Raw genomic sequence first — 17,363 nt, 5'->3', positions numbered from 1 at the left:
AACTATTCTTCTCTTCTTTATCAATTGCTTCAAAATTAATTATGAATTTGTCTGTTCACTTAGAAATAAAACCTGGTGCTATTTGTAATCGTGTAAGAAGCTAGCCTGGTTACAATCGACACCTGAAACTTTGGTTATCTATACCATTTTCCATGTCGATTGGAATTGTTTTTAATCCATTCTTTGTTTCAAATTCTGTTGCTGTTTTCTCTTCGTTCTGGACTGCTAATTTTCCTTTTTTTTCTTTATGGGCTTTGAAGATGATTTTCTCGAGCGCTAGCATTGGAGATTCCACCAACATGGAAAAGCAGTAAGCAACTGCGTAAGTTACCACTAGATGACCGAATATTGTCCAAACCTAGAAAAGAAAATAATAATGCAAAAAAGTTAGTATTTATTTGTTTATCCCTTGTAATGCATTAATTATTATTATTATTATTACATGACACCTCCAGGGAGTCCATCGACTCATCGAGGGAGAGCAGTTGCTCTACAACTCTGTCTCCATCACCAACTCTATCTACAACTAACTGCATCTACACCAACGCCATGACCTTTTCTGCTGATGGAACCGACTTTGTCTTCTTTGGCGCTGAACAGTCAGCTTCTGTCCACTGTTTTGACTGCTGTTTGGTGTTCTGGTGAATCCAAGTCTCATCCATGGTAATAATCGAAGCACAAAAATCAGTTCTATTCTTATTAAATTTGAACACACATTTGAACCAATAAAATAAATAACCCACCTGATATTTTAAATGGTCAGGGTTTCTCTCTGAAGGCCTGGAGGAGCTCAGAGATCATACTGACCATTTAAAGTCAGTAAAAGAAAAACTCACCAGCCAACGCAAACAAACCAACAAAACTCACCCCAAACACGAAAAACATAGTAACAAAAGCGCAGGCACCAAGAACCAAACACCCTCTAAAACTAAACTAATGCATACCGACTACTGTAACTCAAAGGCTACACCCACCCACCCACCCTGTTAAGCACCTGAAGAAACATCCATTTATTCACCCCACTATCTCAAAAAAGCATGTACCTATCCTACGCGTCTACTCAAAATCACACCCACCAACTTAACTGCAACTTCAAAAACACCCACCCACCCAATCAAGCTTTCTACCGCTTCAAGAAAAACCCACCTATTCTGCCTATCACCTCAAATAACCCGCTTACTATTTCCCACCTACAAAATGCGCACCCTCCTATCTGCAGCTGAGAAAAAGACAGTATCAACCACACACACTCCTTCAAAAAGTATCCATTCTCACTCCAGACTTCCACTCGCTTACCTTGCTTCTAAAAACATACCGATTATCAACAACACAATTATTATAAAAAAATAAACTCCATTTCTGAATATAACATCACATATAAACTGTAAAAAAAGAAAAATCAGCGAAATACCATATCAAGAAACAAGAACAGAATCAAAGTATTGTTACAACAAATGTTCTTCAACAATCTCTATTAATACAACGCATGAAAAAGTACTTACAAGCAACTTGAATAAATTCATATATAGATAAATAGATAAATTGATAAGAAGAGTCAACGAGCACCATGGTGTGAAGAAAAAAACAGTCATGACGCACCCCTTAATAAGGTGTAAAACCTCCTTTTGCTGCATCGACTGCAGCAATCCTATGATTGCCATCAGCCTTATGACATAGCTCATTGTCTTCGTGAAAAAGACAATGATGGATTCCTTAGAAACATCACAAAGTAGGAAGCACTGCATTGCGTTGTTCGGAATGCTGCAATACCTCTCTGAGTTCAATGTTCGTGAACACAATAAACAGAGGGCCAAACTAGGAAAAACAGAATCATACCACTATACTGTCATCACTTTCGAATTTGATAGTTGTAGTTACGCACTCCACCAAGAGACGTTCACCGAGCATATGCCAAACCCATACTCGTCCATCTGCTCATAGAGGGTGATTGTTTTACAATTTTCAAGATAATTAATAAACAAAATGCCTTTAGCGTCCCAAAACACCGATGCCATGACCTTTCCTGCTGATGGAACCGACTTTGTCTTCTTTGGCGCTGAACAACCGGCTTCTGTCCACTGTTTTGACTGCTGTTTGGATTCTGGTGTGTATTTGTGAATCTAAGTCTCATCCGTAGTAATAAATCGATGCACAAAATCAGTTTTATTCTTGTTAAAACACTCCAAGCACTGTTCAGAGATTTACATGCGAGTGCGTTTTTGATCTACTGTGAGCAAATGCGGCATCCATCTTGCGCAAAGCTTTTTCGTATGCGTAAAACGTATCCTACACCTTCTTTTGAAATATCTATAGTCTCAGCAATTTCACGCACTTTGTCTCGCTGGTCATCCAATACCATATCGTGCACTTGATCAATGATTTCTGGTGTTGTTGTTACACTTTTTGGAAGCCTTCAAGTGGATCATCTTCAAGGGCTGGTACGGCCACGTTTAAACTCGGCAGCCCATTTCTTAATTGTCGAAAACGAAGGAGAAGAGTACCCATAAACTTTTATGAACTTCAAATGAATTTATTTTGGCGCTAAACCTTCTGTTACAAAGAATTTTATAACCGCACGATACTCAATTTTATCTATTTCATTGGATACAGACAATACTTCTGCTTCAGACAGCTGTATAAAACAAACTACTCGATAGAATGACTGGCAATTTCACATGGATGCTTATGACAGATGTACCAACTTAGAAAAAAAAGTGGTCAATGCTTGCTTTTTCCTGACTCGAACAGCTTTACTCGTTTTATAACATGGCCCAAAATGTATACATTTTATTTGGACATTTATTTGCATTATTTTACTTTACAAAAGAGTTGCTGCCTGGTGTGTAGGCTGCTCTCGGGACTTTTTGTTCCTGTACGACTTGCTGCTTGGAATATGCCAACAGAAGTGATTATAGATAGAGCGATTACATTTTCAATTGCGTCAATGTCGACAGTCTTTTTAGAGCGGAGCGGTTTTTAATGTTATAATGTTATATGTCAGTTATTCATGCAGACATTTAATTTTTTCCATTTGTTCAAGATAGAATTTTAAACAAAGTCGTCCCTTGAAAGGTTCACGCAGTTTTGATAGTTAAATTTGTGTGATAATCACTATCAACATATCAATAAAACGATACGAAAAATATTTTGCATTAAAAATAATCAGAAATATTAATAATAATAAACGGTCGCCATTGTACACATATACTTACTATGAAAGGTTGCTTGACTGAAACTGGTTCTTCTAAGTTGCTAAATATCGATATTATCACAAGAGGATGGAGAAGATATACCAAGTAGGTGAGTCTACTTACTGGTATAAATCCTTTCCATGAGAGAAGGAGATCAGCCCACCCTGCAGAAGTATGAAATGAAAGAAGAAACAAAAGATTTAGAATTTCATTATATCCTGATGTTTTTCAGTATTTTATCGTATTAAATTTCTAACGTTACTGGGAATATATATACTGAACAATATCCTTAGATGGTTTTATTTTGGCTAAATTTACTCCTACGTTTAGTGAGCAATTGATATTGAGTCTACTTACCGCCATGTCCACTCACGCAGGCAAAGACAACCCACGCTACACCTACAGACCAAGCTGTCCGGGAAAATGCTGAGTAGAACATTGTTTCCATGAGTGTGGGGGTTCTTTCATTATTCCATTCATATACACCATACAGAGTAGCCACGTTTGTAGTTATAGCAATAGCCCATCCAATCCATTGAAAAATCTACAAATATGATTGAGCTCATTTACTTGACTGTAGTTATAACAATACAACATAAATGCATTATAAAAAATAATTATCTTTTTTATATGCGATCCGTTTCTGTTTATAACTGGTTAACTCTCCTTAAGCTAAAACGGTCTCGCTAAAAGTTCAATAGGAGTATAATAAAGTTCTTTCCAACAGTAAAAAGAATGTGCCACGTCCTCGACGCTGCGATAGCGAAGCTCACCAAGAAAATGGTGAGGAAATGGTTGCCCTAGGTCTGCCATTTAATCAATCTGTTGGTGCGACCATGGCACAATTAGATCATCTAGGATCAGGACCGCCCCGTGCGGGTGTGTAGGTAATGTCTCGCATAAAGGTGGCTGATCAGATGGAGCGCTGAAATATAACTTTGAACAAAGGAGCCTGTAACCCACCGGGAGGCACTATCCAGGATTATCTGCCGCTAACATCTTTAAAAGAAAAGAACTTAAGAATGAAAAGAAACCCAAAAAAGTATTTTATAAACTAAACGATGTATGGAATGAATAGTGGTTAAAAGGCAATAATGACTAGTTGCTATATGGCGATGCCTATGTGTGATGTGTTGAAACTAAACATTATCAAGTAGTACACAGATGGCAAAGGGTTGCAGAAATAAAAATTCACAACAAAATCGGCTGATAGATAAGACTAATTAGCCATAAAGTGTGGACTGACTTCTACCAGCCGTTAGCAATCTATTACGAGTTTCCATGACGCATTCAGACTGCATACCATGAAGCAATGATCCTTGAAGAGTTTGGGCCAGCAAAGATTTTTCAATACCACACGATACGAAACCACATACAGAGACCTAGATCATGTATCAATGGAATTCTAGCCCGTGAACGACGAATCGCACTATTCTCGAGCTTCCAGTGTGTGATTAACGTGTCTGGTGTGGAGAATTAATTTTACATTAGAATTCTGTTGTGTCTTGTAGCAACGACAGCATTCGGAGCTGTCAATGTAAAGATGTGGATTTGTTTCATATGAAATAGATTTGGTCATCTGAATGGAATCATGATTACTAGGTACTACATATAATAAAATTTATCTGATGCGCACATCTCTACTATCCAATATTGGCGCACTCGCGATAGCTCACGCACGTAGCTTACTTCAATTGACTCAAGAACTGAAGCCTACTGACCACACACAGCGAAGAGAGTTCGTTGAATGGATTATGGAACCACAACAAGTGGATGCTTAATTTTCGAACAAAATCATCTTCAGCGATGAGGCTCATTTTCATCTTGATGGCTTCGTTAATCGACAAAATTGTCGCATTTGGGGTTCAGAAAATCCACGAGTGATTGTTGAGAAACAAATGCATCCACAACGTGTCACTGTTTGGTGCGGATTTTGGGCTGGAGGCATCATCGGTCCATTCTTCTTCGAAAACGCGGCTGGTAAGGCAATAACAGTTAATGGTGCTCGCTATCGCAACATGATAATCCAGTTTTTTGTGCCTGAATTGCAAGTTATCGATGTGGACGACATGTGGTTTCAACAAGCCGGTGCCACATGCCATACATTCCAAGAAAGAATTCAATTACTTCACGAATCATTTCCTGGTCGTGTAATTTCCGGTTTTGGCGATCAGAATTGGCCGCCCAGATCATGTGACTTAACGCACGCCGTTGGACTTTTTTCTTTGGGGTTTTTTGAAGTCTAAGGTTTATATCAACAAGCCCACGACCACCCACGTCTTGAAGGAGGAAATTGAGCGCTGTATCAACGAAATTCAGCCACATTTATGCAAAACGGTCATGGAAAATTTCGACAAAAGAGTGCGCATGTGCTAGCAAAGCCGTGGAGGCCATTTACCCGATATGCTGTTCCATGCATAACCCTATACTGTATACTTTATGAATCAATAAGAAATTACAATTTTTAATTATAAACCTGTGTTTTCTATCAAAATTACTTCTTGCATGAATTTTGGGACACCCTGTAGATATTTCAATCTAGATTTCATCATAACCCACTTACCGGTTTTATTGTAGTATTCTCCCTTGTAACCAAGTAGTATCCAAGAAATATCCCAACACAATACGGACCAAGATGGGAATACGGAAGCCCATACAGATATTTTATATAGTTAACTTTAAATCTGAAAAAAATATTATCATTATCATTATTAAATGTTACAACAGGAAGGTATGCAGTGCAAACATTGAGTTTGAAACTAAATAATAGGTGATATTTAAAAATTATCATTCCTTCTTTGTATTTAGACATGGGTATTTCTGTAAGGACCACTTAAGATTATAAGCTAAACTGAGAAAAGACCTCCACAACAGAACGTTTTACTGTGAGACTACAAGCAAAAATAAGTTTAATTTTATATCCAGATTTACTTTTAATCAGCTGTCTTCTCTGTTGACTAGCAAAATTCATTCATTTCATAGAAATTAAACGAAAAAAGCTAATCCTTGTTTGGAGATCTAAATAGCAGGGTAGGAAATTAATCCTGGGCATCCAGAAAGGTTTCGTAAAAATTGGGTGGGGAAAGGCAAAGCAAATAAGTCCCTATTTACTCTCTGTTCCTGACATAGACTAGTCATCACTAATATCCAACGTCATGAATTCAAATTAAGAGAAGATAATGACAAAAAAAGTATGTATAATTAATTATGGTAATTATGTATCTAATATATAATGAGCTCGGATAATTTAAATGTGGCGATACTTTACGTCTATTATTTTACTTAAAAAGCATTTCACTTACAAGTGATTCCCAGATTATAAAGCATTATATTGTTTAGATTTTATAAAATAATGAAGTAAGAAATATAACTTACTCAGGAGTATATTCATTTCTCATCAAAGTCGGTGGAAAATCCTTCACATAAGTAACTAACGCTGTGCATATCATCGAAAGGAAAATCAAAATGCTGCTAATAGTTAGTCCGACTCTTGGCCACCTAAACAATATGTAATAAAAAAACAGTATTAGCATTAATCTCTGCATCACTTAAGCTATAACTGAAAACACATTGCATAATATATTTTAACTAGTAAAATAATCTACAACTAAAAGCGAAAAGACAAACCAATCCTTCATAAGGTTTTACTAGTTTAAAAGATAAGGTGTATCATAAGAACGTAATCCAAGTTATATAAAGTTTCACGTAAAGGTATCTTACCTTAATAAAGACAGCAGAACGATTAAAATTAAGACATATAGTTGAAAATCGCAAGCGATATACCAAGAATGGCCAAGGCACTGCAACGAGAAACTAATTATTATTTGATATATCAAATATAAAATCCAATGTAGCAAATGTCTTTTTCTAAAACAGTTATAAGTTGAGAAATATATTTAAAATGAATTACTTTAAATTTTATAATTAAAATTACGTTCAATTATATAATGTTTAAATTAAGTTTTTACTAAATACATCCACACCCCCCCCACCCACCCCCACACACATACTCACGTTTTACTAAATACACCTACCCACACACACACACACACACACGGTACATCCATGTTCATTTAGCAATAATAATATTTATATAAAATGGGTAAAACCCATTATTTATTTTATTTTTCTATTTTGTTTAGAAAGTGACACTATTAGGTCCTCGGTCTGGTAAAGCCACTTCCCTCTATTTTTAAAATGCCATATAAAAATATGGCAAAAACTCCGATAGATTTCATCCAATGTAACATGGACATCATCATCGTCATCATGCAGATGATGTTCATGATAATGTTCATGTTACATTGGATGACATACGTCAAAGCTTTTGAATACAATGCTATATATTTTCTACATGTGTATCTATAAGCATTTTAGTTCTCTTTCATAAATCCACCTGCCTTTGAAACAAAAAATATTAAGTTACAATGTAGCTTATGTCAATTGTGAACTTGGTTACTGCTTTAAAAGTTCCTGATGATTTCAAATCTCGGAATATTTTGATTACAAAGATTTTATTCAGGCACAAGGAACAAAAAATGAACAAAAGCGTTTGATTAACATAATTATTATTTTTTTTTGCTAATTTTGTCTTATGCAACAGACATTGAGATTAACAGAAACATGGGTAGAATACAAGTAATGGCAACTGCTTGTATCCTACTTGAATTAAAGTTTTAAGAACACTGTTGGCAAAAACAACGAAAGATAGAATATAAAATTTCCATGTTATGAATGATATGAGACTAGGAAGTGCTGAAAAAGTGCCTTGTAAATTCTGTTACGAATACCAAGAAGAAGAAGAAGAATGTATGAAATGAAGAATGGTGAGCAAGAGACCAAGAGGACGACTACAAAAAGTAGAAAAGGCAAAATAAAAGAAGATTTAAAAAAAAGGAAGCTGAAACTGAAACAATGTTCAAGAAGAAAGAAATTTGTCGTTGAAAATTTTTCTTTTTAATTGACGCTGCCATATTTTAAAGAGTAAATGGAGTGTCTTATTTTAACCATGAGCTGAACCTCTGACTCTCTCATTGGAGGAAGGCCTCTTACCTCCACCTCCTAACGTGAAGATTGATTTTACTTGTCTTATGTTGAACTCCATCTTGGGAGAATGCATCTTTTGAATGCACTAATATTAATGAATGACATAACAAACACCCATGCCTACTCGGGATTCGAATCCGCATCCTTATGGTTAGAGTGTGGATAAGGACGCTATCACCACTTGGTCAACCATGGCTGCAACAAACCAATAAAATTATCAAATTATCATTTTACAATTTTATTGATTTGGGACACCATTCGGTGTATTCGCTTTGTTAGGAGTTATAACTATAATTTCTATAAGATAGATAAATTACAAATAGGAACTCACGGGATGTGCCTCCCTATTTAGGTTATTGATGAAAAGTAGATTCTTCCACCATGTCTCGTAGCAAGTATCCAGTTCAGTGTCTATTATTTCTCTGTACATGGGACCTGATCCTAAAATCGGTGTTAAGAACACAGCCAATATGATGGCCATGTGGGAAGGTTGCAACCTGTAAGGATAATCAGCAACATCTTACTCTGTTACATGCATACGATAGGATTCAGATTACTAAATGAATTTAATTACCTTACAATCACAGGATTACAATATATGAAATAAATTAATAATTAAAAAGAATAATTGAAACTGGTATTGCAAACAGAAATAATCCTTTTTTTAATGATAATTTTTTTACTTTTTTCACACATTTTTAGTTTAGTGTGTTTTATGACTCATAGTAAACTAGACGGATTTTTGAAGATAAAAGACTATTAAGAATAGTGTTAACCCGATATTCAGTAACCTTATCATTCTCTTTAAAATAATAATAATAATAATAATAATAATAATATTAATAATAATAATAATAATAATTATTATTATTATTATTATTATTATTATTATTATTATTATTATTATTATTATTATTATTATTATTATTATTATTATTATTATTATTATTATTATTATTATTACGCGATAAGTACTGCAATTTACAAACATGGCAAAAGAATTATACAGAGAATTATCGCCCGATAGCTAAGCTACGAGTCATCTCTAAAATTCTTGAAAAAATTACACACACCAGACTACAGAACTATTTACAGTATTACAACATTATCTAACAAAACCAATACGGCTTCTAAAGATCAAAAAACACCACCACTTTATTAGAAGATATCGCCGATGCCATAAACATAGATCTCGATAAAACAAGTTTGCTGTCCTTATACTTCTTGACTCAACCAAGGCTATTGCTATACACTTGAAGTACTGACCAAAATACATTCACTCAGAATAAGAAGAACATAAGCATACTTGGTTCAGGAACTATCTCCCAAACAGAACATAAGTGACAAAAATAGACACACATTACAGGCGGGATATACAGATAAAACAAGGTCCCGCGAGGTGCTATGTTATCACCTACCCTGTTCAACATATACATTAAGGACATTCACAACTTGATCACACTAAATATAACCCATCAATACGCAGACGACACTGCCCTACTAACGGTCCACACAAACACCAACACAAAATCATCCCAAGACCTAAACGAAATCAAAACTTACTTCTACCAAAATCCAATTTTAATTAACAGCATCAAAACGCAGATACTAATTATACAGAATCCAAGAATCATGCACCCCGCACCACTCGATACACTGTCACAATGAATCGAGTGGTGCGGGGTGCATGCCAATGTCCCGAAATCACACTCGTAACACATGCAAAATACCTTGGTCCCTTACATAGATTACCACCTTAAATGGACAAAACATATAGAATCCATAAGAACTAAACACTGCATCATCGCAGCAAAACTCTTCCAAGTAAAAGACATGATTCCATCTATAAAATTCATATATCACGGTAATTGATATATGAATAACCTCTTGGAAATATTACACAGGAAGATTGTGATTTGGTGTGATTTGCAGGACTCGTGTACAACAACCAATAACCGAACTAAGCCAACAATCCACTTATAACGTAAACTATTTACATCTCCATCATCACTTTATATACACGGCTTAAAACATCAACTATTTACATCACCCTCGATTATTTACACGTAATACATAAATAACAATACGTACTTTACTGACAACCCCTTCTTGTTCATGCAGTGGCTTTTATGTCTCTTAATATTCCCACCGACGTTCACTCAGCTCCTCTCCTTGGGAACATGTACTTCCTTACTGCTTTCTTTGCCATTATATTCCACTCACTGACCCCACCCCTCTCATAAGAAAAAACCACTGTTTTTCACTTCTAATTTGGCTTAACTCATTCAGCTACTACGAATGATTTCTAGTTCTCTTATCTCCTTCTGCATCTATTAAGAAATCTTCGCTACTTACTGTCCATAAAACTTCCCCACCAGCTTATATGTCTTTATCATATCCCTCCATCTCTGCTTCAGTCCTCAACGTAAGCATCCTTCAGCCTCTGAATCATCTGAGTTGTTTCCTTCCAAACCATTTCTCCTTTAAATCCGGAAGCCTAAATCATAAGAATAATACTCATCATCTTGTATGATGCAATTAGCTTGCTTATTTTTTATCCTACACACTTTGAGAGAACATTTTACATATCAAGATACTCTCCTTAAGCAAAGGGAAAGACTAACCTGCTGATAATGCTTTGCGGAGTTAAGGTAGAATAACCTCTATGAATCTCTGTAAGCTAGTGAGTAATTTCTCAATCTCTGTAAGGTAGTGAAGAATATCTGTAGGCTAATGGGAATGTCCGGAAGCTAGTGAAGAATATCTGTAGGCTAATGGGAATATCCGGAAGCTAGTGAAGAATATCTGTAGGCTAATTAGAATGTCTGTAGGCTAATTAGAATGTCTGTAAGTTAGTGAAGAATATCCGTAGGCTAATGGAAATGTCTGGAAGCTAGTGAAGAATATCTGTAAGCTAATGGGAATGTCTGTAAGCTAATAAAGAATATCTGTAGGCTAATGGGAATGTCCGGAAGCTAGTGAAGAATATCTGTAGGCTAATGGGAATGTCTTTAAGCTAGTAAAGAATATCTGTAGGCTAATGGGAATGTCTGGAAGCTAATAAAGAATATCTGTAGGCTAATGGGAATATCCGGAAGCTAGTGAAGAATATCTGTAGGCTAATGAGAATGTCTTTAATCTAGTAAATAATATCTGTAGGCTAATGGGAATGTCTGGAAGCTAGTGAAAAATATCTGTAGGCTAATGGGAATGTCTGGAAGCTAGTGAAGAATATATGTAGGCTAATTAGAATGTCTGTAAGCTAGTGAAGAATAGCTGTAGGCTAATGGGAATGCCTGTAAGCTAGTAAATAATCTCTTGAAATTTCAGTAAGCTAGGGAATAATATATGTGAATCACTTGAATCACTGTACATTAGTGAATATCACTGATAAACTGAATACCAAGAGAGAAATATCGCTTATGTTAAACTTCCTATATCCTGTTTTTCAACTTTTAATGTTTATAAAACATTTACTTGTTCACTTTATATTTTTTTTCACTTTATAATGTTGGTTACCGGTTTAAGAAGATAGCGATCAAGACTCACCTCCAAATTCGATGAAGGATATACACTGGGATGCTGAACCGATTCTTCTTATTTACCACTAGATCCATGACAATGTAAGTTACAAGCATTCCCCTGAAACAAATAGGATAATATTCAAACCAAATGGCACTTCACACGACAGAGGAATTCAAGTTTTAGTTGTTTGGTCCAGTCCTATACACTCAGGCAAATGTTATCAGACTGGAAGAAACTGCAGGTCGTTTTTAACTTTTTACAAAGAATTAATTTATACAAGGACATTTGACTATAAATTCTATTTATATGTAGATATTGCATTAAATAACTTAATTCTAATTAAATAATTAACTGAAGAAATTAAATTAATCAATCATATTTACCCCATAAAGAAGAAGGTATCCACGGATAGTGAAGCATTTAAAATTACTTGGAATGCAAAGTCTTTGGTGAGGGCTTTAATGTTCATCGGGTTGCCTATTTAAAGAGAGAATATTTATGCACTAAATTTATATCACACCTTGAAGCTATACGCAAATATAGAAAAACAATCAACAGTTATAAAAAACTAAACTATGACACTATTTTATACATTGTTCTTAACAAATTACAGTTTTAAACTTCGTATTTTGTTTTTACTATGAATTTTACAATTAAAGTATGAAAACGCATTTGTTACTTATAAAAGAAATATTTTATAAGTAACAAACTCCTTTTTTGTGATATGCGCAGAAGTGTCGAAAGGGTCTCGAATCTGCGGGCGTACTATACCCTTGTTCATTCCCGTATAAGAATGAATACGAAAAGACCGAGTTTTACTAGCACTGCCATCTATTATCTTCCTCGAAGCTTTGCAGACCTTAGCTGAGAAAGATAATAGATGGCGGTGGTTTTCGTTGTTTTGTTTCTATAGCTGTCGCAAGCCAGGTGTTGATTTTACTGTCTACATGTACAGTATGTGCTTGGAATCACAGACCTAACAAACGCAGCGTTTGTAAGGTCTGTGAAATCTTCCAGGAGTGTTGCTGTTCCTTTATTTTTTTGAGGTTTTTATTTTTTAGGGTTAATTTGTTAAATTGCCAGGGATAGTTCTTCTTTTGTTACTGTGGGGAACAGCATTGACTGGGTTGCTCGTGGACGTAGTGGAGAATGTTTCTTTGTGTGAGGATAGATTGTTTCTTGTAGTTCTTGGACAAAGTTCGCGAAGTGCTGATTAAAGTTGTTTGCCAACTGTTTGAGGGATTTGGGGTCGCAAGTAAAGTTATGTTTTATTGTTTCTGATACAGTGGTTCTGTGTGTATTGTCCAGATTGTTTAGTTTGGGACCATATTTTTATTTTTGTTAATGCATTGCAGTAAAATTTATTAAATGCAAGTTTAAGATTATTATATAGAGCGTCAGCAGAGTCTAAAGATGCTATCTGCTTCCAGTCTGTTTTTCTGATTTCGACGTTTACTATTTTTTCGTTTAGAATGCTATAATACTCATTTGTAGTCTCGGTGAGTTTTATGGGTTCTGGTTCAGTGTGTAACTTTAATGCTGTCAAATAATCGTCTGCCAATTTGTACTTTATGACGGCTGCTGTGTAGCTTTTTGAAGGTGCCCGTATATTTATGTGGTCAATACAGGATGATTTTTATATTGTTAGTTTAAGAGTTTGGGGGGGGGGGTGGGGGGGGGGGGGGGTGGGGGGGGGGGGGGGTGGGGGGGGGGGGGGGTGGGGGGGGGGGGGGGTGGGGGGGGGGGGGGGTGGGGGGGGGGGGGGGTGGGGGGGGGGGGGGGTGGGGGGGGGGGGGGGTGGGGGGGGGGGGGGGTGGGGGGGGGGGGGGGTGGGGGGGGGGGGGGGTGGGGGGGGGGGGGGGTGGGGGGGGGGGGGGGTGGGGGGGGGGGGGGGTGGGGGGGGGGGGGGGTGGGGGGGGGGGGGGGTGGGGGGGGGGGGGGGTGGGGGGGGGGGGGGGTGGGGGGGGGGGGGGGTGGGGGGGGGGGGGGGTGGGGGGGGGGGGGGGTGGGGGGGGGGGGGGGTGGGGGGGGGGGGGGGTGGGGGGGGGGGGGGGTGGGGGGGGGGGGGGGTGGGGGGGGGGGGGGGTGGGGGGGGGGGGGGGTGGGGGGGGGGGGGGGTGGGGGGGGGGGGGGGTGGGGGGGGGGGGGGGTGGGGGGGGATGGAGTTTATGATTAGAATCAAGGTAATCTTCCCAGTCCTTTTGTTGGAGCCCTTTATGCTGCAACTCATCGCACTGCATGGGCTTTAGGAGTCGCCTGGACAACATTAATGTGTTGCACTGGACTTGGAGGTAAGTTGAGAGTAGATTAACACTAAAGCTGGCTATTCTTTTTTAGAGAATTAAAGACGGATTTTATTTATTTGGATAATTTCCTTCATTAACAAATTTTATGTTAGCCCTGTTTATCTAATTGGAAGTAAGGATAAAAATTTCTGATTAGCAGTAACGTTTTCTTGTTTTTCAGGTTTGTTAAATCACATTCTATCATGGAAAGTATTCATTCCACTTAGTCGACTCACTTTTCTAGTCTACATGGTCCACCCGTTCGTGGAACAGCTGTTTTTCGCAAGTTTTCGGGAAGAACTTCAAACTGCACATTATCTAGTGGTAAATTCTAAAGAAAAGTTATATATAATAAATGATTTAATGTAATGTATGTAAAATACATTTTTAGGATGACTATCGGTCCAGGATTGTTGAGCCACGGACGATCTTTGACTTCACTCGACGCTCCTGTTCTTGATCTCCACAAAGCCTTGATCTCAGGCCATAGGATTGAGATCAAGGCTGTGTGGAGGCCAGTCAAGTAGGATGACGTCCATATCCAGAAACCACTAAGTTACAGCAGCAACAGCCTCAAGACACGGTCTTGTTGATAGAGACAGTCATCCATTGTCCAGAATGTTCAGATACCTCTTTGAGTTCAATGTTTGTGGCACCACAGAGGTCCAAGGCCAAACCAGGAAAAATTAGACCATACTATCACACCGCCAAATTCATAGTTGCAGTTACGCACTCTATTAACAGACATTCACTGGGCATTTGCCACTCCCACAACTTTCTGTCTGTTTGGTAAAGAGAGTAACGTGATTTGTCTCTCCATACCACAGCTTTCCAAGCTTCCCCTCCCACTGTACACTCTTTTTGCATCACTCAGGATGACGCTGAATATCTGTTCGGGTAATGTGGGCTTGCATATTGTAGTCTTACCATGGAGACCCATTGTGAACCTCGTTTCTGAATGTTTGTTTTGAGGACTCGTGTTCCAGTCGATGTCCGGAACTCTGCATTCAAAGTATAGGCCGACGAATGTCTATTTTTCATATTATCCTTCGTAGTACCCTATGGTCAATTCAGTGAACGTGGTTTGTCTTCCACTGCAGGTCACATTTTTAGTTCATAACCTTGGAAAGGGTATCAACTAAAAATGTGCTTCCATCTCCGTATGGTATCACTGATTGTTGACCTAGGATGGCCCAGTGTGTCAGTAATTTGCCAAAGAGATTTATCTGCAAAATGGTATACAATCACGATGCTTCTTTCAAACTCCATGGCACAATGCACCTCGCCCATGAGGGTGTCCGTTAACTTCTTTCAAGCAGTGCATATATATCTTTCTCATATATTATGTTTATAGTTTCTTTTCCTTAGAGGGGATTATCTTTGAACCTTGTTATTCTGGTGAATTATATTTAGCTAACGCGATTTTAATGCCTTTTTGTTCTATGGTAGTTTTTGTTTTCAGTACATCAGAAATTTGGCGTTCGTTAATCTTTAATTACTTTATTCTACTTAGCATTTACGTATACACTAAAGGTTTTAATTAACTAATTAATTAATTAATCACCACATGAGCAGTTGTCATTGTCTGTGTAGCCCAATCTGGAACGAAGTCTATTCAATGTCCTCCATCTTTGCCAATCAAGATGGAAGCCGGTAGGAAGAGATTCGTTTAAGTTCAGAGCCTCTGGGGTTGGTTCTTTCCACATTGTTGGCCTTGTAGCTTTTATTGAATCAACCAACGGCTCCACTGAGGAAATAAAACATTTCCTTGATCTTAGCCTCTTATGTTATCATGTCCATACAAAGATGTCCTTCATCCTCTTTTAATGATAATTTATCAATAAATTTTAGTCTTTCAATGATAATTATAGACGTGGACAAGGAAGGATTTTACATGTTAAAGGAAAATCGGGTAATTTATAGTTGGAAGCAAAACGTTTGTTGATTAGTAATGTGAGATCAAATAACTTCAAGGAATGATGTTTGACTCAATCAGTTAAGTTCTTTTAACAGCACTACTTGGGCTAATGGTCACGTTTGAAGGAAGAAAGTCAAAATTTTCCAACTCACATTTTCACACACTACTGTATTAAACCCAAAAAAATATATCATCAGATTCAAAGGATTATCTAAACTCTATCTAGGTATGCGTCCTCTAAGTCTGAATTAGTTTCACAATACTGATTTCAACATAACACGTAAGACGTTGGCAACATGATTTTCAAGCTGTTTATTTCGTGTTTACTTCCTTGCTAGAATAAGGCAAGCTCCATTTCATTAATTTTCGTTTTTCCAAAGTTTGATTCACGTTTTTATTTTGATTAAATATACGTTTTGTTCACTTTACAATAAAATAAAATCGTCGATTGTTCTATTGAAAATTTAAAATATCTGCCTGCTTAGTTAGCTCATTGGTTATTGAACCTGCTCTCCAATGGACACTTTTCCGATTAAAATCCCGCTAAGGGCATGAATGTTGTAACTGTTTAGGTGAAGATGAATTTCATCATCAGATATTCCACTACACCCACTTATTGGTGGTCCAAAATGGCTTGAAAAAGTTCCATCTTTGATCTCTAGAGCAAGGGTTTCCAGATTACGTAAATATAAATGAAAATACTAGAAATATCTAAAATTAGTAAACATAATAAGCATAGAAATTAATCTTAGCCCACCCACATTACACTGTACGTTTACAACCTTCTGCGACAGTCACATAAAAAAGTATAGTGACATTCACATTAATAATTGCATCAAAATCTGCCATTTCGAAGGATTCTTTGATATTATGAATACTTCGCAATACTTTAAGCTGTTCCGCTGATTTAAAAATAAAAATGATTTAGTAAATTAGGAAAACTTGTATATACTTAAGCCAGATTGAAGCAATCTACTCTCAAGTGAATCTGTTATGTCTATATAAGACGTGGCAGCTCTATTAGATGTTTATATATTTTCAAACTATTCCTAATTGCATGTAAGGGATGTTGACTGATCTTCTCTTTCCTTCATGATGATGCCCATTCTACATAATGCACAATTAATAAGTGTATATTTTTTCTACACGTGTGAACCGTCAAAGTGTATATCAATAGTTGATCTGTTTATGAATTCAAAGCAGCACTATCATTATTTTTGTAATGATACAATATTTTACTTTTAGTAGAAAAAAAAATATACTTACAAAAAACTTTATTATTATTATTATTATTACGGGCAACACCAAGGAGTCGACAGACTCATCGAGGGAGGCCCTAACATCATGCCAAGAACAACTATTCGACATTCACACAGTATCTATCATACCTTGCCTTGA

The 17,363-nt window shown here is 37.1% G+C and overlaps 1 protein-coding gene across 1 annotated transcript; it reads right to left on the bottom strand.

The window, feature by feature from the left end:
• Positions 1-245: 245 nt before the first annotated feature.
• On the bottom strand, positions 246-8,598 carry LOC150092311 (O-acyltransferase like protein-like). The gene is made up of 6 exons (XM_090414843.1): positions 8,569-8,598; positions 6,912-6,991; positions 6,567-6,689; positions 5,755-5,875; positions 3,549-3,735; positions 246-358 (listed from the first exon to the last, which is right to left on the bottom strand). The coding sequence occupies exons 3-6, from the start codon at positions 6,638-6,640 to the stop codon at positions 246-248; spliced, it is 495 nt and encodes a 164-aa protein (XP_090270969.1). The 5' UTR covers positions 6,641-6,689; positions 6,912-6,991; positions 8,569-8,598.
• Positions 8,599-17,363: the final 8,765 nt, after the last annotated feature.

The sequence above is a fragment of the Typopeltis vanoorti genome, chromosome 26, assembly GCF_054136105.1.
Source record: "Typopeltis vanoorti isolate ZY-2024b chromosome 26, IOZ_Tvanoo_1.0, whole genome shotgun sequence".
Classification (NCBI taxonomy): Eukaryota; Metazoa; Arthropoda; class Arachnida; order Uropygi; family Thelyphonidae; genus Typopeltis; species Typopeltis vanoorti.
Note: the sequence above shows the minus strand (reverse complement) of the source record. Positions and strands in the feature narration are given on the sequence as shown.